We start from the raw sequence: 27,671 nt of genomic DNA on the forward strand, positions 1-27,671 counted from the left end.
TTTTTAAAACAAAACTGTCAAATGACACTTTATTCAAAAACAGGACAGAAATGACATTAAAAAAAAAAACTATACAAGAACTTGCAAGCCAAAGGTTTCCCATACGAGGAAAAGACTGATCTCAAACGCATGGGTCCAGCGCAGAGGTTTAAGGTCTGGGAGGACGCATGCCTGGAGGAGGAGGACCTGGTGGAGCACAAGTCAAAGTCAGACCAGAAGAGGAAAATCGGCTTTAGTGCATTCAACCCAGACGCACTTTACCTCTCATTCCTGGCGGTGGCGGCCTCATGCCAGGAGGCATTCCCATCGGAGCGCCGCGGCCGGGTGGCATCCCCATCGGGGGTCCCATGGGGGGCCGCATGCCTGGAGGAGGACCCATCATACCTGCAGAAGAGAGAGACGTCAACCTTAACCACCACACGATAAAAGCCATGTGATCGAGCCCAGCGTAATCCTGCTACCTAGAGCTGCATGATAATAGTTAAACTGATCATAAATAATGCATTAACACTTCATGTGTCCTTCAAATAGGGGTGGGGATCACCAGAGGCCCCACGAAACAATATTGCAAGTTATTACCTTTTACAAATTCTGTTCTCAAAAGAAAACTAACTAAAAATTAACATTTGTCAGTTTCTCACTTCAATTTTTTTTTTGCTGCAGTGCAAAATGGGAAAAAAAAACCTTAAAAGCAAAACTCAACTTTTTGTATTACGGTCTAGTCCACCTTAATGGAGTGAATTTTACTTTATGGCATGGTCTGTCTGAATACTGCATTATGATTGGCTGGCAGGTGTGCTTTAAAAACCGTTAAATGCACAGGTAATTCAGAGTCATTCTTTATTAATGCAAGTTCATTTTAAATTGACACAAATGCACAGGTCAAATATTGCTCCGAAAAGAACAATACGTTTCAACTGGTCCATCACTTGGCAAATGAACTTTGAAAACTTTTGCTAATGACACAAGTCACTCAAGATTGTGCAGCAAATATTTTGCTCAACGATCGTCAATACACCGATCATAACACTGCCATGCCGTTTCCCACTGATAAACATTCTGAAAACTGAACTTTAGAAACTCCGAATATAACCTATAATTCCAACTTGCATACATTTCCCCCCCATTGCATCACAGAGTTAGCAAAAGTGCATTGACAATAACACAATAGAGCCATTGTTGAAACAGCAGAGAGAGAGAGAGAGAGAGAGAGAGAGACAGAGAGACACTCACCTGGAGGAGGTGCTCCTCGGCCCATTGGAGGAGGAGGTCCACCGCGGCCCGGAGGATACTGTGTGGGGGCTCCAGCTATACTGGCCCCCGCAGCGACGGCCCCAACCGCACCTCGCCCCTGAGGGGTCATGACCTAAGAGAAAGAGAGAGAGGGTTAACAAGACAACATACAGTTTGAAAATAAACTGCTGTCAATGTACAGCAATGCTAAATGCTAAACTAAAGCAGTGGTGGTAATAGTAACACTGTGGATGAGGACCCTGAAAAACATGTGACTCTGGACCACAAAACCAGTCATAAGGGTTTATCAAAATTGAGATTGGAAATCTGAATAAATATCATCTTTCCATTGAGGTATGGTTTGTTATGAGGTATGTTAAATCAATGCATGTTAATAATAAAAATTACGTTTTAATATATTTACGGTAAGAGACTTCTAAAACATCTTCATGGAACGTTTTATTCATTTAATATCCTAATGATTTTTGGCATAAAAGAAAAATCTATAATTTTGATCATTGCTTTAAATACACCCCAGAGACTCAAGACCGTTTTTGTGCTCCAGGGTCACATCAGTCGACCCCATCTATTATATTTAAAAAAAAAGCAAGGAAAAAAAGGGATTTAAATACTGAATGGACTGTACCTGCTGTGACGGGCCCCCGACCCCCCTCACGGGCCCCGCGAGTCCCGCAGGAGCCTGAGCCATCGGAGCTCCAGCGGGGACGCCTCGGCCTGCGGCTCGGCCCACTCCTGGCCCTCCGGCCACACCTGCCAGCGGCACACGGGCGATGCCAGTCTGAGAGAGGACACAGATACAGCACATCACTCTCTGCATTAACAACAACACCTCAAGACTCTGAATGTGGACTCACGTCTTTAGGAGGGGGTCCTTCCACCGTCATCGAAACCAGATTCTCTCCTCGGAGCAGAACCAGACCCAGAACCCTCTTCTCCTCTCGCTCCGGCTGCTTGGAGTTCTTAGGCCTGGGAAGCACAACAGATCGATGAATATTAGGGATGCACAACAATATTATCGAAATTGACCGATAATGGCTTTAAATGTAAATAAAAACAGTCCTGAGCTAAATCAAGCTTTCATCCATCCAAACCAAACTATTTTTATTTGCATTTAAGATTCTATCATTAGCTAGCTCCACACTAGAAAGCTGGACAACGACAGGAATATTTGTCAAAACTATTTTTTATTGCCGATAATGTTCTCTAATTCAGCCCTAGTTCATAACAGCCCGAGTTTCAGGTTCACGAGGACTTACTTGATCTTTCTGAACTCGTCACAGTCGCACAGGATCAGGTTCATGTGTTTGTCGAACGCTTTGAACGTGCCGATGAAGATCCGTCCGTCCTGAAGGATACAGCGCATCCGGAAGTCGATGTGCTGCAACATCTTACTGCTCTTACCGACCGTCTGAAAGACAAGAGGAAAGGGTTAAAACCAACATTCTGGCAGAAACCATTGGTTTTCATTCAAGTTCACAATCTGGAAGGTTTTCCTTAAAAACCTTAATTCCTTTGCGACATAGGACGAACAGACATGAACATGTTGGATTTTCATGAAATTATCAGGACGTTATGATTATTCTAGAAGTGAATGACTCCTTTAAATATTTGTATTACAAGTCAGAACTTTAATTTTAAAGGTTAATCAAGGTGCACAGACTACGCACCGGGTCTATTGTGTTTTGGGAGATTTATATCGAAATTAAATTAAAACGATTTAATGTAGAGCATGAAAATCTAAGCATTTATAAAAATAAAAAAATTATACAAGTAAAAAAAAAAAAGCGCACCGGAAATAATCAGTTATCAAATAAAAGTCTTCTTCCTGTTTGCGCTGCACAATCAAACAGCTTTCTCTTCCTAAATGAAGTAGTGTGTAAACAACGCAAATAACAGAATTATGAACGCGGTGCAAAACATACTTATTTGCTCTGCTTTCAAACTAATAATTAAACAGTTTAACATAATTATGTAGAATAAAATCAGTTGCATCGAACTCGATGCTGCATTAGCGCTCATTCATTCTCCTACTTGGATTTAAGGTTAGATAAAAACTCTGCGTTTTATTTCAGAAACGTTTCAGTAACGAACTATCATTTCTATAGCATTTAAACCCCTCATTTAATTAGTTTCGGACAACTTTTCTCCTGTGAAGCCGCGAGCGGTTTTGTTCCGCGGATCAACAACGTCCTGAAAACGTACAGCATTTTGATTGAAAAACTCAATTAAAGGGCAGAAATATAAAAGACATGGTTTAAACGTGAAAATACAAATCTGATTATTAAGTCTTACCATGACTGCTGTTCGGATGGCTCCGATTTAAATCGGATTCTGCCAAACTGGTTTAAAAATTGACCCGCGAACAGCCGCTGAGTCCTTTAATGGAGGCGAAGCGGAAAAGAGTGTGACGCGACAAGAGTCCGACCGGAAACACGGAACACGAACAAACTTTCCGTTTCTGTCCTCTTCGCCTTTTGATTGTATTTATTAATTTTTTTTTTACGAAAAAGTGTGCTTTAAAAATCCTAAAATAAAATACAATTAATTTACTAATTACAAAAAAAGAAAAAAAAAATCAATATAACTGAAGAATGATATGCATCATTTCGTTCTTGATTTATTTTATTTTTAAAGAGTTCTCTCGTGGTTTTTAATGTACTGCGTACTGCCTTATTTTATTTTTGTATGATTGTAGTAAGATTAATCATATGAAATAAAATGTATATAATAATATATTTTTATACTAATAATATTAATATGAATTAATTTTTCAAAATACAAAAGGACAATAGCTTACAAAAGAACACTGAATATTCGTAATAATATTAATATAATAAAATGTTATATATATAATAATTTTGTTCGAATTAATAACCTGCTAAAAAAAAAATCTTATTGGAACAGAACATCTAACATGACAGAATCCACAGCTTTTATCTAAAATACTTTGGCATACTGTAATCATAAATGTACAGAATAAAAGAAGCAACACCTTTTCTTAATTGTTTTTAATATATTTTTATTTCAGTTGAGAATTGGTATTTTTATATTAATCATCCAACTGTACACATTCACTTAAGAAAAATAAATACGATTCAAATCATTAAACCCAGCCTAATTGATGTCAATAAGTTATAGATCACAGGCTAACATGATTTACACTGTTAAGAAAATAAAGAGGCTTTACATCTCCAGATCGCTTTAAGACATCAGATGTGACACTTTCCATCTTCACCTTTATTTGTCAGTTCACTTTAAATCAACCAATATGCTTTTTAGAGTTAAGATAAAGTGCCTTTGCTGTAACAATGAAAACAACGGACGCTGTATGGACTCCAAACAAAACCCAAATCACTCGGAAATCTACTGAGCCTTTGTTAAAGTCTCTAAAACACACACAAATTAAAGCACAAAAATAAAGCACATTTTCTTTTTTTTTAATTCACATTGGAGATATAAAATGATCTGATCGTACTAAAACAGCTAACGTTACAGCTTCGGTCATGTGGCTTGTGAATTCAAGATTGGTGGGAAATCTTGGGCTATTGCTATATGTTTATCCAACCATATGTGCATAGATATACTCTTACTTTAGGCATGTCCAGGCCACGGTTCACCCAAAAATCAAAAACTATTATATTTTGCATGGAGAACGTGAAGCCCATCCAGTTTTTTCCAGTAGTGAGAATGAGATGTGCTTGCATCGCACTAGTCGTTTTCATGACAATAACGTACACATTTTTTAATAGTGAGTTATTTTCTTATAATTTCTCTTGATCCTGAGTTGAAATGTTGACTTGTTGCATGTATCATATTAGCTGTATTCGCTCAATCCTAGTGTTTTCACTAATAAAGTGCAACCCTTTTCAATTGGGAAAGCCTATGTCTTCTAATGAGTAATATCTGTATGAAGGTGCAGATATGCAGGGGTGTAATAAAACCGTCTTGCACTCCGTTTTGCATGTACACACTTTGCATCAGACACACACCATGCAAACTCAAACTTCTAGGGAAAAGTGTGTTGCATATGTGTTACTAGAGTAGGGAGAGGCGGCAGTCATTAATGGGTTAACACAAGGGTCACACAGTCTGTACAGAGTGAGCCAAGGTGTGCAGATCTTCAGTCCGGCTGCGGAGCTGTGCATCCACCATTGACTAAAATCAGAAGTGCATGGTGAGCAAACAGTAGCGAACAGATAATTAGTGTTTATCCCTCGTTCCCGGTTCGCTGTGTGTTGTCCTGGAAAGGCTTTAAAGGATGCAACGGTGCATGCATGCATCACTCCTGACCGAAGCCTTCTGTTTCCTCGATGGCAAATAGCAGCTTCTCCTTTAACTGCTCGTAGCTTTTATACGGCGGCAGATCCAGACGGTTAAAGCTGGAGCAGCGAAAAATAAAAGAAATGCTGTAAAAGTTGAGTTTATGTATATTACACAACCCTGCATATTGAATAAAATCGGCAAAAATGTAGGATTAAATTTGATTAGTACGAAACATCCAGGATCTCATTCAGATGCAGGGCGGTGTTCTTATATTTTTGGCTTTAGGGTGTGAATTTTAAGGAGGTCTGCAGAAGTGAATGAACTGCACATTGATCATTTAATGAACATTCATTAATGCAAAAATCTCTGACAAATCAGATTGTATCTGCTTTACTGCACAATAACATTTCCACACGTATTATAGAAAAGGTTTTTAGTGAGCACTGTATAGTGTGGTGATCTTACCATGTGTGGCTCCTGGGCAGCCAGTTTTCTTTTCCCACTTTCTCAATACAGAACTTCTGCGGCCCATTGCTCCCTGCAGAAATCACAACATAGTTTCTAAGAAATGAACATAGTCTTTCAAGAGCAATAGAAAACAGCAGGCTCTATGAAGACATTCAGTGAAATTAATGTTTATTTGGTTTCATACATGATAAGAGGAAGATATGATTTCATTTAAATTGATTCTGAAAATCTGAAAAATGGTCACAGACAAAATATTTGATCTTTTTTAATTAAAAGCTTTTATAGTGATTGTTTTTAATTCAAAATAAATAAATAAAAAATTTTATGATTTAATTAGTTATTCACTTTCCATCAAACATGTTAAGTATCAGAGATAGAATTATAGTTTTTATTAATATATTAAAAAAAAGCTGTTGTTTTTTGCCATTTTTTATTTAAAAAATATATATATATAATACATATTTTCATGATTTTTTTGTTGTTGTTATTTGAGTAAATCGAGGTTAATTAATAAGTAAAAATGTCTCTTCGCCAATTAGATTTTTTTTATGGTTTCAGTTTTCGAACTATAATAACCCTGATCAGAACAAACTATTTTTTTACTATTTATTACCAATGATTTGCATGACACAGATAATCTTTGACCCTTACCCATGAGGTCAGCGAATCCCCCGACAGGAAGTCGACACGTGCCGGTCACAAACTGCAGCAGACGCATTCTCTTCTCGTTGTCTATCTCCTTCACAAACTAAACACAGACAGACAACAGACCATGCATCTCCACATTTAGGAAGATCTGAGTTTATGCTAGACTGTGAGATTAACAGCTACTAGTTAAGTCTGACCTGCCAGAACCAGACGATCTGTTTGCTGCTGCGAGTGTAGTGTCTGTAGATGATGTTCCTCTGCCAGTCGCCCAGATCGATCTCCTGCATCCCACACAGCATCACCTACAGCACACCATCAGAACATACTGGCTGCATTCAGAGAAACTACACCAGATACATTTAGATATTAAAAAAGTGTGGTTTGTACCTCCAGCTCTTTGGCATCAAAGTATTGCAGGTACTGCTGCGGCAAGACTTCATTAAAGCCCTCGAGAAACGCCTGAGTCTGTTCCTCGACCCCTCGAGACAACCTCCACTCAGCCACCAACCTGCAGCACAACCACTCTGATATTATGCCCAATATATTATGGGTACAATTCTTAATTGTAAAAAAAAAAACAAAAAAAAAAACAAAAAAAAACCTAACGACACAAATGTAACACAAGAGACACATAATCGATACTTTGAACTCACATTCAATTTTCAGAAGATATTTTTACAGTCCTAGTAGAAAACTTTTTTTGTAAATGTAAAAAAAAAAATTATGTAAAATTTTACATTATTCATATAACTATATATTGTATATATGATACTTTTAATGTAACATTTTAAAATATAAAACATTGATATGGAGTCATGCTGGACACTTTATGAAACATTATATATTTATATGTTAAGCAGCAAAACTGTTGTTATATTATTCTGATTTCTGAAGATCATGTGACACTGAAGACTGTAGGAATGATGACGAAAATACAGCTGTACATCACAAAAATAAATTACACTTTAAAGTATATGAAAAATCTTACTGATCCCAACATTTTGTGAGTGTGTGTGTGTGTGTGTGCGCTCTTGTTTTTTTGACATATCAGGACACAACTCTGTATATTGCAAGGTATTACAAAGAGAGGGTAACTTATGAGGACATAACCCATGTCCCCATTTTTCAAAACGCTTATAAATCATACAGAATGAGGTTTTTTGAGAAAGTAAAAATGCACAAAGTTTCCTGTGAGGGTTAGGGTTATATATATACCATATTGTCTGGACTATAAGTCACACTTTTTTTCATAGTTTGGCTGGTCCTGCGACTTATAGTTAGGTGCGACTTATTTATCAAAATTAATTTGACATGAACCAAGAGAAATGAACCAATAGAAAACATTACCGTCTACAGCCACGAGAGGGCGCTACATACTGCTCAGTGCTCCTACACTGAAGACATAGAGCGCCCTCTCGCGGCTGGAGACGGTAATGGTTTCTCTTGGTGCTTGGTTCTAAATAAATGCGACTTATACTCAGATGCGACTTAATGTCCGAAAAATATGGTATATATATATATATATATATATATATATATATATATATATATATATATATATATATATATATATTAATATTATCTATTAATCTATATTATACTAATACAGAAATAGAAATGATTATAAAATATATCTAAATATATATCTTTTTTTTACTAAAATTATTGTCTGTTATAAATCTGTTTAAATGAGATTTTCTTACCTGATATACTCCTCTTTATTTTCCTCTGTCACCTGAATGTTTCCTCCATCAGGTTTGAGTTCATGTGTGGTGACTTCTCCCAAAATCTCCTTATCGACCGAGAAAAACATCTCCAAGCCACAGTCCTCTATATTATTATCCCTATCGAAAAACACTTCGTATTCAAGACCAACTGGGATTGGGAATATCTCGTATTACCACAGTTCGAACCCCAAGCCCTCACTATTATCTCTGTAACTCATTCTCACTCACTTGATCCAGATGAGCGAGTTGTAAAACTCTGGGTCGATGGACTCCAGGTCTTTCAGAGCCAGAGGTTTGTTCAGGATACGCTTATAAAAAGGCAAAGAGAAGCCCGTGTCGATGAACTTCCCATGAAACAGAGCCTGTGTGAGAGACAGCGTACAGTTAATCTACACAGGCTTTCAATGTATTTCAAACTAAGACACTTCAGAGGTCAGTCGTACCATAGCGATGAACCGGCCAATGAACTTGAAGTATTTGAGGTGGTCGGGGTTGATGAAGGAGGCGGGGTTTATCTGCAGACAGTAGTTGTCTTTGCCGGCGTATTCGAAAAGACAGTACATGGGGTTCAAGACCTCGTGAGACAGCAGGAAGAACCACTCCCTGAGACATAAACACAATATTATTGTGTGTGTGTGTGTGTGTGTGTGCATATATCAACTCAAGTCATCACTTCCTGTAAATGATGCAATGTACCTGGCCACGCCTCCATAGTCAAGCCCCTCCTCCCCAGGGAAAATAATCCACATTCTCCGTCTCAGATCTTGAGGATGGCAACTCATAATCTAAACAAATGCATTCACAAGTGTTTCATTTCTTAATGCATGCCACATTTATATTAACTTGCCAAATAAGTACAAAAGGTGTCATTCACCTGCTGAAAGGAGTCCTCAAACAGCGTTTTGCGACTGACGTGGATCTTAATGTGCTGAGGCATTGCTAGTTGCTTTGGTGTCAAGAACAGATTTTATTAGAAATTAAATCACATGTGAAAAAAACACTGTTTTTGTTTGCTTTGGCACTATTTTCATAAGCCGTGAATTGTCAGATCTCTTTAAAGTACTCATCTCTAAAAGGGTTAAATAAATGCTTTTTGTTTTCAAATGCTAATGCACGTTTTAAATCACACCTAAATACTATTTTTGCATCATTTGCAATTCATTTTGTATAATTATTATGAGTAATTAATTATAATAATATTTATTAATTGTATAAATCAGTGACGGTAGCTCAAAAAGTTGAATTAACAACTATTAAAATGACATTAAACACTGTGAAATTACACTTTTACAAGCCTAATGAAAAAACAAAAGCTGGTTTTTAACAAAAAATGTTCTGAAGATGAATGAAGATAGCGTCAAAGCAATTAAAAACTGTAACTTAATGAGCATTCCTCCTACCTGACACCAGAAGCGGAAATAGTGCACTTTAGCTTTAAAATCTCGTACGTATGTGATCTGAGGGCCGTTCTCACTGCAGGTACACAAAGACAGAAGCTGTAAAACTGCACCGAAACATTGTGTATTATTTAAAACAACATGAAACTGCATTTAACAGCATTCGACTTATGTGACATATTTCTATTTCCATATGAACACGTTTGCACTCTTGAATCTGAGATAAACTATTAAAAGTGCTCACAGGGAGGATTTTCCTGTACGAGGATCGATGTATGTCGTCGTTTTCCTGTTGTGATCGACGAAATATGGAATCCCGTCCACTGTGAACCTCATCTCCCAACCCTCCGGCAAAGGCTTCTCATTCAACAACCTGACACACATTTAAACACATCAAATAAAACCATAATGCAGCACGTCAGCTCATTCTGTAAAGTCAAACAACATGATCCAAAAATAGATCAAAGAGGCAATTTAGGGCTATTATAGTGAGCTCAAAAAGTATTAATTCAAGCAGAACTGAAATAAACTGTAGATGAAAAACTGAACAAAAATTTGAAAGCTGCTTCGGCATCTAAATCTGAAATCAAATAAAAAAAATAAATGACTACATTTAAAATAAATCCAAATCTGAAACTAAAAGCTAATCTAGAATATAATTATAACGTGGGTCTGTGATCGTGTCGCACCCTTGTGTTCGAGGGTCTTCCCATTGTGTGGATCTTGTAGGATGGTGAACAAAATACATCCTCCGATTGCTATCAGTCCGTTTCTCTGTGGGAAACACACACAGAAAAGACTCGATTACGAGGGTCAAATCTAATTTCCTGTCTCTGCCGCTTAAAAAGTAAAGAGTGTTGACTCACCCCATCCCTGCGGAAGAGGACCCAGAGGATCAAACTCTTTATTAGCTGTCGGTGCGAGCTGTTCCTGCAGCTGAAGATAGAAGAGGTTACAGAGGAAACCCTTTCGTTTGGAATCATTTGAACACGAGTCTATGTGAACATTCACTCACTCCGTAGATGAACCTCTGGTTGAAGCGCTGCATGGCTCCCTGCAGCTGACTGCGCTGGTTCTGCCACTCCTCGTAGTTTCTCACCGACTCCAGCGTGGGTCTCTGCCACGTGGTGGTTCTGTTTATATGATCCACAAAATACACCCGGCCCATCGGGTCCAGACGACGCTCCCAGCTACAACACACACACACACACACACACACACACACACAAGCTTCTCTAAACAACTGCTCATCACGGACACTTTAACATAACTTAACTTAACTTTAACATCTGACAAATATTTTTTAATTTTCATAATAATACTCATAATCAAAACCCCATATAATATATAATCATCATTACTATTATTATTTATAAGTCTTTTATGATGAATGATGACATTTATGATACTTTTATTTCAATATAACTCTTCAGCATTTATTTTTCATACAAAATTGAGCTAAAAAGAAATAAGAAAATTAAAAATATGTATTGTAACAATATTTATATAATAATAACTATATGTATCACTGATGTTAATATTATCATTTAAAATTAGCAGTTACCATTTTTTTATTAATATTTGCTGATAACAAAAATAACAACAATAATTATTATTATTATTATTTGAAACAAAATAATATTTATTGTTACTATTATTGATTTCATTATTATTATTATTTAAATATTACGTTATCTTTCCGATACATAACGTTTAGCTAAAACGTCAGAGGTCAGAAAATGAAAAATAACACGTATTGTAACAATATTTATATTATAATAAAAATATGTATTACTGATGTTAACATTATCATTTAAAAATGAGCAGAGCATTTTTTATGATGATTGCTTATAACAAAAATAACAACAATAATAATATTTATTATTATTATTTTAAACAAAATAATAATTATTGTTACTATTATTGATTTTATTATTATTATTGAAATATTACATTTTCTTTCCAATACATAAAATTGAGCTAAAAGTTGTAATAAAACAATAAAAAGCATGACATTTAAAAAATCGCCAATAGAAATGCAGTGACTAAACTGGCTTAAATGCTACGTCATCAGATGCTCTTTTAAAATGAATGCCAGGAACTTGTCTTATTTCAGTAGGTAAAGTGGCATTATGTTTATAGCCTCACTGTTTGTAATCGATATCTCTGAGCAACAAACAGACAGATCGGTGAAGCTGAAAAGTGATCTCTAATAAGACAACAGGGTTACCCTTGTGGCAGCGGTTCTGGTCTTTCCCATGTGGTTCGTTTCTCAATGTGATCCACGTAGTAAACGCGGTCATTCGCATCCACTCTCTGCTCCCAGCTACACACACACCAGAAAAGAAAACATCAGACTAAATCCTTCCAGGCTTATTATTATAAAACGACTTTATTGTCATCCATTCATTCTGACATGCAGCACGAGCATCTGCTGTTATTATAATCTCCATATGGCACATAGCAACTAAATGAGAAGAAATATGGCGTACCCAGGAGGAAGAAGGCCGTTACTGATCAGAGGAGCTCTGGGAGGCGTTGGACTGACGCTGGGAGCCTGATCTGACCCCTGAGTCTCAGTTTCTCCGTTCACACACACCTGTGGAGATGTTTCGGGGCTGGGAGCGCTGCTGCCGTGAGTCGGAGTCGAGCCAGCAGAGGACGCTAAAAAACAATGCAGTGAAGAGATAGGAAACTTCCATTTAAAGGAGCCACGTAATCCAAACAAAGTGCTGTGAAGTGCTTTGATAATGTCCGTACCTGTGGAGGAAGGTTTGTGTGGCCGCTGGGCTCGAGGTGTGCGGGGGGGTCTCAGAGCCGCTGCTGATGGAGAGGAAGACCCCGGGCTTCCCACAGCATGACCGTTGGGCAGCGCCGCATCATCAGTGATGTCACCGGATGGGGAGGAGTCTCGCCTGGACCAACAACAGACACGAGTCTCAACATTCAACTGGTGCAAAGACTGAGGTTTAATCAGCATGAATCAGTTTAAAATCAATACGCATCAGTCATTATATAAAGGAAATGTGCTAAAATACATACGTTTTTAAAAGTCTAGAACATTCCTGTTGAATTTGCATGACATGTAAAACTTTCTTGCATAAGTCAACTGCTAAATACGCATACAGATTAATACATACATAAAATTATTATGTTAACATCTAAAATGTTCCTGTTTTATGTGTTCAATAATGTGGCCATAATTTGTAATACGTTATTAAAACTGAAATAGAAAATAAATGAAAGTAAATATGAATATTAAAACAAACAACCTTTTTAACGTTCATTATCAAGAATTATCTTTAACATTATGATTGACATTCATTATCTAAAACACTCCAGTTTTATGTGCATGGCACATAAGTTTAATATTGCATTATTTAACTGCTATATAAACTCAATAATGTCAGGTGACTGAAATAAGTACTAAAATTATTGAAAGTAAATATAAAAATTAAAAGCAAAAAAATTATTTTTCAACATCTAGGACTTTCCTTTTATGTGCATAATATAGTTTTATATGATATAATTCATCTGCTAACATTCAATAATCTGACCATCATTTTTTGCATCTTATTTATTTATTTATTTTTTCCTGACGTCTTGCACTCAGATTTTATGTCCATGACAAAAGTTTTATATTTCACAATTTAACAATCTAACATATGGCAACAAATAGGTTAAATATAATAAAATTAAACTGAAATTAAAAAATATTTTATGTGCAGCTATGCATCTTATTTAAACCAAAACAATGAGAATATACACCAAGAGAAGATACACCAAAGAAAAAAAAATCACTCTACTTTTATGTATCAATAAATGGTGTATTACGAGCCATAAAATGCTTATTGCACTGAGTCAAGATATTTCCCTGGAGAACTAATTTCACCAAGAACACAAACAAAAGCAAAGAAAAAAAGATATTAGCACATAACATGGTACTGTTCTTTCAGAAATAGCACAGTAAAGCATAGTGATCTTTATTTTACCTTCCTGCTACATCTCCGTTCAGTGTGGATCCTGCGTTCACAACAGCATCTGAGTCAGAAGAGAAACATTACACAACTTCACGTGTGGGAAATCTATATTTTAAACAGCAGAGAATCGAGATCTCAACTAGCCGAGTGTGTTTTGTAGAGATAAAGAAGGTCTCAACTGTGCTTTTGTTCCTCAGAAGAAAAAGTCTCGAGATCCACCTGCAGTCCATCGAGACACACGGAGAGATCTCCAACCACTTCTGAATGCTCTCGGTCTGAAGTCAACTGCAGCGTCTGCACCATCTCACAAACTGAGACACACATAACACTGCTTACAGAACTAAAAAACTCAGATTAATAGCCTGTAACAGTAGCATCCTGATCGATCAATCTGCAGTTCTGTAATTCACATTAGCTGTGAATGATCACATGATTCCCATCTGAAAATACGCTTTTTTTGGTCCTACGAGTCAGTTCACCTGCCTTTGTCTATTACAAAGAGGCTATAAAACCCAAAAACACTCACCATAGAGACCTGACTCTGACTAATGAGATGCACACAAGTGGAGAATATAGAAACTCACTCTTCATGTCGTTGGCTTTTAAGGTCTCGCTGAGCTCCAGAGAGGCCATGCCAAGCAAAATATCTGCTTTAAGCGTCTGGTGACTCCAAACCCGGAAAATTAACTTGCTGAAAGGGGTGACGATCCTACATGGAATATGACCAACAGAGCAGTGTGTTGTTAAAATGACTATTTTACTTAACTAAAAATGAAGCTCAAATAAAATCGAAATATTAAAAAAACAGTACAAAAAATATTTTCCTCAAATTTAAGTTGAATTTTTTTTTTTACTAAAATTAAAAGATAAATAAATAAACAAACCTATGAAAATATTATAAAAATAATATAAACAACAACAAAATTATATAAATATATTAAAGAATATAAATATTATGTAAAAAAAAATATTGCCTTAAACATAAAACAAAATAAAGCTAAAATAAATGTAAAATATACATAAATGAAAAAAAAACAATTATTATTAAAGCTGAAAATATAATTAAAAATTAAAATATAAAAATAAAATCTAATTCAAAACAGCTGAAATAAGCTGAAATAAAATCGAAATATTAAAAACAGTAATACAATTTTAAGTTTAATTTAAGTTGAAATACTAAAATTACAAAAAAATAATAATAATAAAGCTATGAAAATAATATAAATGACAAAACAAAACATCATATAAATATATTATAGAATATAAATATTATATTTAAAAATAGAAATATTGCCTTTAACATAAAATAAAATAAAGCAAAAAATATATAAACATGACAAAAACTGAATTGAATTATTATTCAACTTAAAAAAATTATTAAACTGAAAATTTAAAAAATAAAAGCTAATTCAAAACTGCAACAACAACAAAAAAAAATCTTACACTTTAATATTGTATTTATTAGAATAACATTCATTCTCGAGAGAGAATATATTAGAATATAATATTCTTACACAGTGAGAGACTGTTTCCATTTGGGACTGTGAGTGTTGGTGCATTTCTCCGTCTTCTTGGACTGGCCATCCACACAAACCTCGACGTAAGGACTGGGTCCAAACCAATTCTTCTTACCGTCCCGCAGCTTAGCAGACAGAACTGATAAAAGATGAAAAATATGATCACAGAGCTATCAAAAGTATTAATCTGATGACATGACAACAAAATGCTAGGGCTTTATTGCGATGAGTGCAAACAAAAACACAGTAAATGCATGCAAAATCATAAAATAGAGATTGTCAGCTCACCTGTTATCTGAAGTTGGGCCTTCATTGTACGGCCATTAAAAAAAGTTGTTGATCAAATCTAAAATACACAAATAAACACATAGATCAATATTAATTGGGTTAAGTTTCATCATCACAAAAACTCATGAGCTGTGAGTCATTTCATCAGCAAACAATAAGAACTATTTTCTTCAGATTTGTACTTGATCTGCTGATTTTTTCCATAACTACAAATACATATGTGACCTATACATGAGAATAAACCTTCAAAATGATGCATGATTTGTTGGAGTCAACCAAAAGATTATGTTTGAAGTCGATAAGGATCAGCAAAGTGAATTTTGGAATAAAAAATCGGGTTCCAAAGCAAAATCACTGAGCAACGTTGCATCTTTTCCTCCACTTCTTTTCTTAACAATAATTACTATATTAATAATCACATAAATATAACTGTTCTGGAAATGTATGCAAGTGAGAGCATATTAAATTAGATAATGCCATATTTGCATTTGTAAACACGACAACTCAGAAAAAAAACAACGTGTAATTGAAGACAACTGTCATAATGTAGTTAATTATTTTACTCCATTCAACTTTAATAGTTTTTAAAGAGATGATATCAGATGGTATTAGCATGATACGTTCACATACACCATTTAAATCAATATTTACATAATATTACAAGCATCTTGGAGTGCCATGTAAGTAATAGTGTCAGATACTTTTGTGTTATGATACTGTAAAACAGTGCAGAAGTGACGTAACGCAGCGTAACTGACTGACGCAGCTACAAAAACAAAACAGCAAGTCGTCAGTCAGTCAGACTGTCAGTCAGACGTTTATAAGTCAACTAAACACATATATGTATTTGAAACTAATAGCTGATAATCGTTTTAGACTGTAAATTTCGTGAATTAATTAATGAGCTGTCAACACAGTCTAACGTTACCAGTCAGTCACCGGTCAAACGAGCTAACGCGTTACCCAAACGCAGCTGTTTTTCTACCATTTTGTGCTCTATATTCGTGTGTCGCTTGTATCTTACCGTCTTATGATCACGGGAAATGTTTCTAAGCCTCGTTTTTAACGGGTTCTGAGGTAAACTTCCCGTCGTTTGAATGAACTTCACTCCATCTCAACCGGCGTCCAACGGTCCGCCACCAGTGCTGGATTTACGTCAGGGTGACGTCACGGCGCGACCCCGTCACGTGACGCGACGCGTTCGTATACTGTATTGAATTGAACGCCTTTATTGTCAATGTATGTTTTCTGCATACAACGAATTTAGGAGCACTGCTCCTGTATGACTGGTGTCAGAAAAACAAACGTACATCCACAGACATTAACAAGACCGTACAGTAAAGTTTTCATGATTTTCACACTTTGCAATCTGAGTAAAATGACCATTCATAGTATTGCGTGTGGGCCTTCACACTGATATGCACAGTAAGTTTATACAAAAGTACAATTTAAATGTAATTTAATTTAGTTACTATATATAGTATTGCACACTGACATGAAATAGTGCTTATTATTGCACCCTTACTGCAGATATATAGTGTTTCACATATGGTATTTCACCCTGACATACTATTTAGTGCATTTGTTTGAAGTGCTGATAAATAAAGTGTTTAGACAGTGGTATTGCAGATTTACATACTGCATATTGTACAATAGCTATTGTACATATTGCATGTTGTATAGCAGAAGATATTTTGAAATAAGTGACTGTAGTGAAAAGAATAACTTTTTATATTTTAACATAAGTGCATTGATAACTTTAAAGTCGTAATAGCAACTGTTGTGTAAGCGAGAGGTTTTTGCTGTTAAGGATTAAACAGGTGCTGTCCTGGATGCATGTGTCCTTGATGATGATTTTGGCTCTGAGAGATATTTGGAGAGAGCGATGCTTTCCAGGGAGTGAGCAGCTAGTGATTGTTTGTAATGTTTGTTTGTACAGGGTAGGTGTGTACATTGTGTTTCATTTCACCATTGTATAGACCGAAACACTAGGTATGTGTGTGTGTGTGTGTGTGTGTGTGTGTGTGTGTGTGTGTGTGTGTGTGTGTGTGTGTGTGTGTGTGTGTGCGTGTTTGTGCGTGTGTACGTCAGAATGAGGTGGTCATTGATTTCTTAACATATTTTTTTATTTGTTTGTTCTTCCACGAGATGGCGCTGTTTATCAGGGCAGGAATTGGTAATAATACTACTTTGAAATATAAAACCAGTTCTATAATACTACATATATATATATATATATATATATATATATATATATATATATATATATATATATATATATATATATATATATATATATATATATGTTTTATGTGTTTACCTGTGTGTCAGAGAACAACCTTGAACATGCAAATGTGATACTTAATTATTAAATATTTCTTTTAAAATCTCAGGTAAATATATTGAGGTGAAAGATGTTCAGATGACAAAGAAGTTTGTGAATGCCTGCATTACATGTAAATAATAAATGATGTGAATTTTGCTGAAACATTTGAAATATGTTTTGTGGATCCAGAGGTCAAATGCTTGTGATTTTACACAAAACTGGAAGACTTTCTGTGTATAAGAGTGCATAAGAATTTTAAAAATGAATTTTGGAGAATCAATAAATGATGAATTATTTATTGCTATTTTGTGAATAATACATAATCAATAAAAAAGTAAATGTTGTCTGTTTTTAAATACCATGGTGTTTATTATTATTATTTTTTTTACTTTGGTATACCATGAGAATACTTTGAATGTGTATTTTATTATAATGGTGGTTCTCAATGACGAACTGAGGACATTTAAAATACTGTTTAGACGACATTTTATCACATTTTTATTTAATGTTTAATCTTTAATGTTAACGTTTATTGTAATAACGTATCGTATCATTAAATAAATTGCTGTAAATAACATAAATGGATTTGTCCTAAAGCGAGTCAAGGGAGTGATGTGCATTGAACTACTTGCTGGACCAATCAGCATGCAAAGAGGTGGAGAAAGATCCTGGAAGTCTGAATCATTTACGCGAATCGGTTCATTCGGAGATTCATTTCAGTGAATCGTTGCTATAATAAAGATGCATTGATTCGTTTTGTCCATCAGTTAAATATGCACTAGTTTGCACATAGTTAAAGTTCTTTACTGAGATGATTTTGAATATATCTCTTCATCACGCCATAAATCTGCTCAACAGACAGAGAAGAAGAAAAAAACCTACAAAGGTTTTAGGCGAGTGATTCACAAGCGCTTTTCGAATCAGTTCATACGAATCATTCAAAAGAACCGGTTCAGTCAAAAGAACGATTCTTTGGCATTCACTAGTGTTCCTCCTCAGCATCTGCAGCTCTCTCCCCAGAAGACAAGCGCCGTGCTGCTGTTCACACACCAGCTCCGATCTCATTCACTGCTAGTTCTGCTTATATACCGGTGTCATTAAGTGCATATTCTTCTTTCTAAATTCTTGAACAGCTCGTTTAAAGATGTTGGCATGCACCGAGATGATCACGATGTGTCTCCAGTCGGCGAAGCGCGAGCATCTCCGCTCCAAACAGCAGCAGCAGCATCAGATGCAGGATGCGGTTCACGGACTGTCCATCTTTCACGATGTAAGTATCAAAACGATCGGTCACTGACCATGCAAACATTCACCTTGAACCCAAGAAGACAAGTCACTGTGGCACTCACTTCAAATCAAATAGGACAGAGAGAGGTGTTGGTTATGCACATATGACAATTTAATCTTTAAATAGGCTGTGCTGTAATGCATTGCTTGTTATACAGTTTGGGGAATAAATAATTGATCAGGCGCTTATTATCCAGCACAATAAGGAAATCCAAATGCATTGTCATGTCTTTTTAGACTTCCATTGTAACATCAGATAGCCAGTATATAGGCTACTATAGTCTACGATATAGGATATATAGCTCATTTACACATTAACATTTAGGCCTAATGTATTTGTAATATTGAGGCTTTGATATGCATATAAACATAAATAGTTGAAATGTCTTTCTTTGTCCCTCTCACATTCAATCATAAATGTCATTCATGCATAGTGATTTTGATGCTTTTATGCATTTATTCTGTACAGTGAAAAAATTGCAGCAGCTACTGGTGAATCATATTTGCTGAAATCATGATTTCTATATTTTCTTCAATGCAGTGCAATATAATCCTTTGAATAGATTTGGGATGTGTTTGCATGTTTCTTTTTGTGCTCATATACATGAAAAAGCATTATCAAGTAGAGCTTTTAGAAGAAAATAGTCGAGGGTGTCATCAGTATAAATTGTATTTTGAATCATCTGTCTTGCATGTTTATTGCATGTATTGTGGATGTGTTTAATGTAAAGGCAGTATACCTGCTTCAGCATCTTTAGGGCTGTGTGCATTCGTGTTAGTGACAGATAAAAAGTTGCAGATGTTCTCTCAGCAGGCTTAAGTAAGCTGTCTTAGAAGGGGTTCGACAACAGAGAGGATGTGTGTGTGTGTGTGTGTGTATGTGTGTGTGTGTGTGTGCGTGCTCTTGTCCTCAAAACTGACCTTATTTAGCACATCTTCCTTGTCTTTTTTTTTTGCATGATTCATTAGTGCACTCTTTAATTAAAAAGCATTAACTTGCTCTGTCTGTGAGACTACATCTTTTTTGGGTCCCATCCTACATTTTTTTACATAGTTTCACATTATATTAGACATTCTATGTTGACTTTATACGCAGCTCCAGCTTTTGTTGTCTGCAAATGAAGAGCTCGACGTGTGCATTTGGGAGATAAAAAAGTCAAAGCATTGTGTTTGTATCTTAAGCATTCCTCCTTTAGAGTGCACTTGGGGAAGTAAAGTTGCATATCTTTAATCATCACAGCAAAGTTTTCTGACAGTCCTGATATATATCATGATTAATGTCACCGTGCTGCTTGAAAGCAAGCGCAGACTGATCTCAGCATATGATTCTGTCATATATTCTCATAGTTTCATTAAAGAGACGATTTCTAAAGTTGCTGTCTTTTGCCTTGCATTTCAGATCATGTCATTTCAAACATCTCTTATTTATGAATTTGTCATCAGGATGTAGAATTATGCATGAAATTTAATATTGCAGAAACTACTACCGAGCTTTCTCCTGTCAGTTTCTGTGCAGTACAACATCACAAAACTTGAGTTTTACATTTAATGAAGAGATACTTGTAAATGCAAAAACTCACAGCATTCCAGAGTGTTTTAGTGTGTTGCTAGAACGTTCTCAGTGGTTGCTAAGGCATTGCACATTCTGGAATTAAAATAGAAGCATGCATGTATACAGAAATGTAATGGCATATACAGTATAATACCATGTTACCTAAGGCTACATATAATTTTCACATTCATGAATTCTCTGGTTAGATGAAAATATAAGTTCATAAGTTTATATATAAAATCCCGCTAGAGAAATGTACAAATGTACATGTGTTAATAAAATCAATATAATGATTAATTATATGGTATATGTAGCAACCATATCTGTCAACAATATTTTTATTTATATATACAGTACAGACCAAAAGTTTGGAAACAATACTATTTTTAATGTTTTTGAAAGAAGTTTCTTCTGCTCATCAAGCCTGCATTTATTTGATCAAAAATACAGAAAAAAATATAATATTGTGATATATTATTACAATTTAAAATAATAGTTTTTAAATTTATTATACTTTATATTTTCATTCATTTCTGTGATGCAAAGCTGAATTTTTAGGATCATTATCACATGATCCTTTAGAAATCATTCTAATATGATGATTCATTATCAAAGTTGGAAACAGTTCTGCTGCTTAATATTTTTTCAGAACGTGATACTTTTTTAGGATACTTTGATGAATAAAAAGTAAAAAAAGCTTTGTTTTTTAAATATAAATATTTTTTTTATAACGTTATACACTACTTGTCAGTAATTTGGGGTCAGAATTTTATTTATTTATTTTTTTTTTTTTTAATAAAATCAATTCTTTTATTCAACAAGGATGTGTTCAATTTTTAAAAAGTGATAGTAAAGAAAATATATTATTATTATTATTTTTTTGAATAAATGCAGTTCTTTTTAACCTTTTATTGATCAAATATATTAGACAGCAGAACTGTTTCCAACACTCATAATAAATCAGAATATTAGAATGATTTCTAAATGATCATGTGATCGACTGATGTTACATGTGACACTGAAGGCTGGAGGAATGATGCTGAAACTTCAGCTTTGCATCACAGGAATAAATTATTTTTTTAAAGTATATTCAAATAGAAAACTATTATTTTAAGTTGTAATAATATTTCACAATATTACTGTTTTTTCTGTATTTTTGATCAAATAAATGCAGGCTTGACGAGCAGAAGAAACTTCTTTCAAAAACATTAAAAATAGTCATGTTTCCAAACTTTTGGTCTGTACTGTATTTGCAACTATATTAAAACAACATACATGCAAAAAAAAAAAAAAATCTTTGTTTTTATATATTTTTTATATTTACTTATATATTATGAACATGTATGGACAGGTTTTAGGATGGATATTCATGTTCATGTCAAAAACTTGTATGAACAAGATATTTGAAATTGTTCCTTTTTTTATATGTTTATTAATACAAGTTTTTACTTCATATGACACTATGTTTAATATATGTACTGTATGTATATCAGAGAGATTTTTAGCAAAAAAAAAATATTTCCCCTAGGGATAAGTGACCCACATTGACAAAAAAATAAATAAAGAGGTACATGATCTGCTAATTAAAATATTAAATAACTTTAAAACTAGCTTTTGTCAATAAAAGTACAGAGGCTGTGTTTGTGGGAGGTATTATTCGCTCCCCGAGGCTGTAATTACTAATCTTTCTAGGGTCCATATCCTAAATTTCTCAAGCTGACAGACATGAGAAGAGCAAACAGCTTCTTATAATTCCCTCGGCCCGTGTTTGAAGCTCTTATGCGCTCACACTAAACCGTGGACTCTGAAGGAGAAAGAGATTTAGATGAACTAAGATGCTGTCAAGCCTATTTATAAGCCGTAACTCAACTGGTATTGTGCTTTGTGAATCGTTTGTTGTCTTTCTAGTGAACGGAGTCAGTAGGACCCGTGTCTCCCCACTGACTCAACACCTGCCAGAGAGCCATTGGAAACGATCTCTCGACAGGAAGCTCAGATGACCTTTAAACAACATTGTTAATGATGCATTATCCTACACTTATCTTTTGGCAATGCACTATCGCTCATCTGACTTTTACAAACCTTATTGTGTTAAATAAAGCTGGGTCATGAACAGAGATGTGACCTGTTCTTCATAAACAAAGTATATTTCACCTTTTGATCTGCATCCCGGTGTCATTCTGCTCAGATTAATCTGCTGTGTGGCTCTCAGTGTGTGAATCCAACTATTGGTTTTAGTTAATACCATCTGTCTGAATGACATTTTAATTCTGCAAGTTAGCTAGCTGTGTTTGTAAGTTGTTTGTATTTCATCAAGCTTGCGAAACTGCACGTTTATTTAGAAATGTTACAAAAAGAGTTTCCTCAATCCATCTACGTTTTTTTCTTCAGATGAACTTATTTAGGAGAAATGTAGCATTCCATCATCCTTTGTTTTGCTCGTTTTTGCTGTAAGATTTATAAGATATAATAAACAGGCCGATGTAAAAAGTAAAAGAAGATTCTAGAAGAGAAACTCAGAGAAAGACCAGAACTACATAAACGTTTAAAAAGATCATTAGAAAAAGAAAATATTAGTAACTTTCTCTTATAGTGAAAGTCTTTTAGCGCCACTATAGCAATTCTACATTTGCCTCCATAAAAGGTGTGTGTTTTGTGCATGTGGACGGTTTTTGAGAGCATGGCTTGTTTGTTTCCTACCAGGCTTTATAAAGCATCTCAGTTATAATGTCACGTTCCATCAGTGTTGCAGAGGAACACAGCAAAGCTCTAAAGAAGACATTCAGGCCAAATTATTTTCGGTATTGATCAGCACTGAGCATTTCCATGAGTCCCCAATGCTTCTGAATGCTGCTCACGTTGATAAACTGGCCATTGAATGTTTTTCCATCTTTATCTCTTCGCAGATTTTCCGTCGAGCTGACAAAAACGGTGAGTGTGACCTTTTTAGATGTCAATTTTGAAGTGTTTTTTTTTTTTCATTACTTTTGCACGGCGGTTCAACTGGAAGTCTTAATTCCCATTCAAATCAATGGAATGAAAAGCATTTTTTGTTTTTGCTTAGTGACATAAATAGTTTGCATTTTGCATGAATATCCTGATGCATTGGTTGACAGTCTTTCCGAGTGTGCGTGCATTTGAATAAATGAGTTCGACATTGTCTCAGATTTTTTTCCTATAAAAAAGGAGACATGAGACACAACGACACAGATGAGGCAACAAAATTAATAATTTAATCGTGAAAAAAGTTCATATTGAGTTCTCAACATTTACATTCATGCATTCGGTAGAGTTTTTATCCAGAGCTTTCAAATTATACATTTGATCAAATGTATGCAAAATGCATTTTATATTGTTTTTGAACATAATTAAGTGTACACAGTATGTCTTAAAATGGTGGCTACATCCAAAATTGCATACTTCTCCACTATTTAGTAAGTGAAAAACAAGAAGTATGTCCGAATTCACAGTAGTTATAAAAAAGTAGACAAAAGTACCCAGATGACCTACTGCTTCCAGCTTGATTCTGAAGTGATTCATTTGCATTTAAAGACATGCACAAATGTTTTTGATTATGATAAAAAAAATATATTATTGGCATAGTATAATGAATAATCTGTGGGTTATTTTAAGATGAATATCTCTTATGATCTTGTAAGGGGCATAATTTGTTCTCTTTAATTTTGGCATTGTTGGTGGAACAGAATCAGATCTTAATTTGGACAATGAGCTGAAAATGTTTTGTAATTTCTGGGAATGCTAAAATTGCCGGTTGCAAAAACTACATTCTTTCATTTTTATTCAGGATGCATAATATCTGTGAGAGTTTGAAGCCACGGAGTAATCCTCAGGCACATGTGCAGGTGGCCCACTGGTTAATCTGAGCCGGAGCCAACAGCCAGCCTTTCACAAAATGCTTTTTATTCTTGAAAGGCCTGTAATGCACGAAGTGGGAGAGGGCCAAATGAACGGAACGATGCACTGTCCAAACAAATCAGAAATGAGTGGCAGCACAGTCCTTTCAGAGGTCATTATCATTGTTACAGAATGTCAATTACCTTCTTGCCACTTCAATCATGCTCTCATCATTGCCAAAGACGGAGAGCAGTTGAAAGAGAAGTGGAGTGGGAGAATATTAGAGCGGCAGAGAGAGAAAGTGCTGTGTAAAAGCCATAATTAGTGGGCTTTGCTGAGGCTGCGTCAGTGTTACTGTGAGTTAGTGATTTGAACAGACCTCTAACATGTACCTTTGCCATCTCAGTTGCACAAAATGTTGAAAAAAGGAACACCTTAGTGACCACCTAGATGACCATAGCAACCTTCTAGGATACCATAGCAACCACTCACAGCACCCAGCAACCACCTAGACATCCTAGCAACCACACAGAACTTGCTCAACCAATGGTATGAGTTTGGGGGCGGAGCTATATGTTTGACTGACAGGCATGGAGCAGTGTAGAAGAGGCAGTAATGTTTGTGAAACCTGTTTGAAAACAGTCATTATTTGCAGTTTTGTTTGCTACAGATTTGCAATTACATTCTGCAGCTTTAACCGCTTCAATATTATTGTTGTGGTATGTAGTTCTATATACAGTATATATATTAGGACTTATAAGTGATTAAAATTTTTTATCTAATTAATCACACATCAAATTTGGAGTGATTACTCACAAAAGATAATTTAAAGTCATTGTTGTGTAAACCATCAAAGAATACAAAAATTAGGTTCAGCAAGAAATATTTTGTTTGATAAAATGTATTACATATAGCCTACTCTTTTAGACCATTTTACGTTCTTTTAGTCATTTTTGGTTTAATAATATATGTTCTTATTTTTATTATTATTACTGTGAAAATATTATTGTATTATTTCTTTAATGAAATAAACTAAAACTGCCAGTAGGTGGTGGTAAATAGCTTAATGATAAAGTCATTTATTCATTCATTTGATTCGTTCAAATTGCTGATTGCTTCAGGAGTGAAGTAAATGGTTCTTTATGAATGGTTTATTGAATCATTAGGTTTGTCTGCAAGAGAGCAGATGACTCCTTGTGCTTCTGAATCGCTTTCGTGATACTTTGATGTCATACACCGATCGGTCTGTGCAGTGCCGCTTCAAAGCCATCATGACGATGGCCAATGGTCCGCCAAATGGTTCACCAAATTCATTCAAAACGTGGATTAAGAAATGAAAAGCCGCTGTGGGTTGCTCGGGGATGATCAGTTCTGATTTATCTTTATATGTTGGTTGGCAAAATTGAGCAAAACAGTCAACGTTGTCTCTAAATTAACGCAATATTAACTTCTTAATGAACTGTTGTATAAGATGAGTATCACATTTGCACTCGTGTGATATTGCACTTAGCCTACTTCTCTTGTGATATTTCTTAAATATGGGATGTAAATATGAGACACAATCTCAAACAGGGGCATTTTGCCCCATATCTTGAATTTTAGAGACATTTTCCAGGCACCATCACGTTGTTGCTCTGCCTCATTAGTCATCGATCGACTATTAAATGGCAGATGATCCATATATGTCTGGGACGGGGCAAGTGCGTTAAATGCGTTAATAATTTTAACACGTTATTTTTCTCCATAATTAATTAATTAATCTAGTTAACATGTTAAATTACCAGCCCTAATATATATGTATACACACAAAACACACACACAGTGGGTATAGCAACCACCACCACCAAAATAATCACATTTTGTTGCTTTGCTGCCTGAAATGTTGATGGACAGTTTTTGTTTTATCCGGCTGTATTTACTCAGTGCATCTCATAACATACAAGTGAGAGATATTACACCAACATATCAGAATAAATAAATAAACAGGATCAGTGAGTGGGAAAAAGGATCACCCCCTCCTTAAAATGACGTGTAAACTCTTCTCAATGGCACACAAAGCCATGTGACTTTCAGCTATGATCTGCTGTGCTCATTTCGATTAGCTCAGCATGTAAAGAGCTGTCATGGAGCATCTCAGCCCTTGGTAGTGCAACTGAAGCAAACAATCAACTATGGGCACCCATCAATAGATCTCCAGGATAAAGTTATGGACAGGCACAGGTCAGGAGATGGAAACAAAAACATTTAAAAGTCTATTATTAAGAAGTGGAAGATATTTGGTACAACGCAGAGCCTTCCTGGATCAGTATGCCACTCCAAACTAGATAAAAGAGCAAGGAAGAAACTGCTTGTGTTTGGTCGGTCATTCCTTGCCGGCCATCCGCTTCAGGCCAGAGAGACTGGTTCCCTTAGTAGACTCTCTCTCTTGTTCCCAAACGTTCTAATGCAGCTCAAGTTCCCTGATGGGGAACGTCTCAGGTTATGTATGTAACTATGGTTCCCAAAAGTGAACGAGACACTGCATCTACCTGCATACTCCCTGCATCCATGCAGGTGCTTACTTGGTCCAATCAGAAGCTAACATAGACACATGTCACTTCGCTCGTGACATCTCACTTCTCCATTGCACTGATTCCACACATATCTCTGACAGGGTCATGCCGAGGCGTTTCAACGCAGCATCTCATTCACTTTAGGGAATCATTGTTACACACCTAACCTGAGCCTTTTTCAAATATCTCCCAAGTTGAATTTGAGTTGCATTTGATCAGCCAATAATAGATGAGAAAGCATTGATTCAATGAGCTGTTGGTGCTCAACTAGAGTGCAGTTGCTAAGTAGAGCACTGAGTTAGACGAGTGGGAAATAATAACAGTTTGGCTGCTATTCTCCTCTCGAGAATAAACTGAGCTTTGAGTCGAGCTTCAGCTCTTCTGTGAGGATTTTGAGCTCAGCAACTAAAGATTAGAAGCTGAGTCAAAGCTAGCCCATCCTGCCTCACACTACACTAGTTAATAAACTCTCTCCCACAGGCCTGTGCCGGTCCTTTCTAAAGCCAGCTTTTCTGTTAAACTTCGAAATTTCACTTTGAGGAAGGGATTATATATCT

At 35.5% G+C, this 27,671-nt stretch overlaps 3 protein-coding genes across 3 annotated transcripts in view; 1 reads left to right on the forward strand and 2 right to left on the reverse strand.

The window, feature by feature from the left end:
• Positions 1 to 3,710, reverse strand: LOC128016049 (small nuclear ribonucleoprotein-associated protein B'). Its single transcript, XM_052600368.1, has 7 exons — positions 3,547 to 3,710; positions 2,511 to 2,662; positions 2,109 to 2,220; positions 1,880 to 2,032; positions 1,234 to 1,366; positions 262 to 384; positions 1 to 186 (listed from the first exon to the last, which is right to left on the reverse strand). Exons 1-7 carry the CDS (start codon positions 3,547 to 3,549, stop codon positions 149 to 151), a joined length of 714 nt encoding a protein of 237 aa, XP_052456328.1. The 5' UTR covers positions 3,550 to 3,710; the 3' UTR covers positions 1 to 148.
• Positions 3,711 to 4,476: 766 nt separating this feature from the next.
• LOC128016045 (E3 ubiquitin-protein ligase Itchy) lies at positions 4,477 to 16,715 on the reverse strand. The gene is made up of 24 exons (XM_052600362.1): positions 16,567 to 16,715; positions 15,543 to 15,600; positions 15,252 to 15,393; positions 14,322 to 14,446; positions 13,917 to 14,048; positions 13,750 to 13,798; positions 12,518 to 12,672; positions 12,250 to 12,421; positions 11,988 to 12,083; positions 10,773 to 10,947; positions 10,624 to 10,693; positions 10,447 to 10,531; positions 10,002 to 10,130; positions 9,761 to 9,833; positions 9,235 to 9,306; positions 9,057 to 9,145; positions 8,804 to 8,963; positions 8,589 to 8,722; positions 8,337 to 8,477; positions 7,021 to 7,141; positions 6,831 to 6,935; positions 6,637 to 6,733; positions 5,983 to 6,055; positions 4,477 to 5,633 (listed from the first exon to the last, which is right to left on the reverse strand). Exons 2-24 carry the CDS (start codon positions 15,565 to 15,567, stop codon positions 5,534 to 5,536), a joined length of 2,520 nt encoding a protein of 839 aa, XP_052456322.1. The 5' UTR covers positions 15,568 to 15,600; positions 16,567 to 16,715; the 3' UTR covers positions 4,477 to 5,533.
• A 2,146-nt stretch (positions 16,716 to 18,861) lies between these two features.
• Positions 18,862 to 27,671, forward strand: part of LOC128016047 (N-terminal EF-hand calcium-binding protein 1) — a 31,284-nt gene continuing 22,474 nt past the window's right edge. Inside the window, exons 1-2 of the mRNA XM_052600367.1 lie at positions 18,862 to 19,138; positions 23,614 to 23,638. Coding sequence (XP_052456327.1) covers positions 19,013 to 19,138; positions 23,614 to 23,638 — 151 coding nt within the window. The 5' untranslated portion in view covers positions 18,862 to 19,012. The remainder of the gene's footprint in view (positions 19,139 to 23,613; positions 23,639 to 27,671) is intronic.

Source organism: Carassius gibelio, chromosome A6 (assembly GCF_023724105.1).
Source record: "Carassius gibelio isolate Cgi1373 ecotype wild population from Czech Republic chromosome A6, carGib1.2-hapl.c, whole genome shotgun sequence".
Taxonomy (NCBI): Eukaryota; Metazoa; Chordata; class Actinopteri; order Cypriniformes; family Cyprinidae; genus Carassius; species Carassius gibelio.

What these genes read in the sequence shown, in the direction of transcription:
- LOC128016045 (XM_052600362.1), bottom strand. Translation starts at nt 15,567, where the DNA reads ATGAAGGCCCAACTTCAGATAACAG. An exon ending in TTCTGAGGAACAAAAGCACA is followed by an intron (nt 13,799 to 13,916) that starts GTTGAGACCTTC and finishes CTTCTGACTCAG; the next exon opens with ATGCTGTTGTGAACGCAGGA. An exon ending in AGATCGTCTGGTTCTGGCAG is followed by an intron (nt 6,734 to 6,830) that starts GTCAGACTTAAC and finishes GTCTGTGTTTAG; the next exon opens with TTTGTGAAGGAGATAGACAA.
- LOC128016049 (XM_052600368.1), bottom strand. An exon ending in GACGAGTTCAGAAAGATCAA is followed by an intron (nt 2,221 to 2,510) that starts GTAAGTCCTCGT and finishes TGTGCTTCCCAG; the next exon opens with GCCTAAGAACTCCAAGCAGC. An exon ending in AAGGACCCCCTCCTAAAGAC is followed by an intron (nt 2,033 to 2,108) that starts GTGAGTCCACAT and finishes GTCCTCTCTCAG; the next exon opens with ACTGGCATCGCCCGTGTGCC.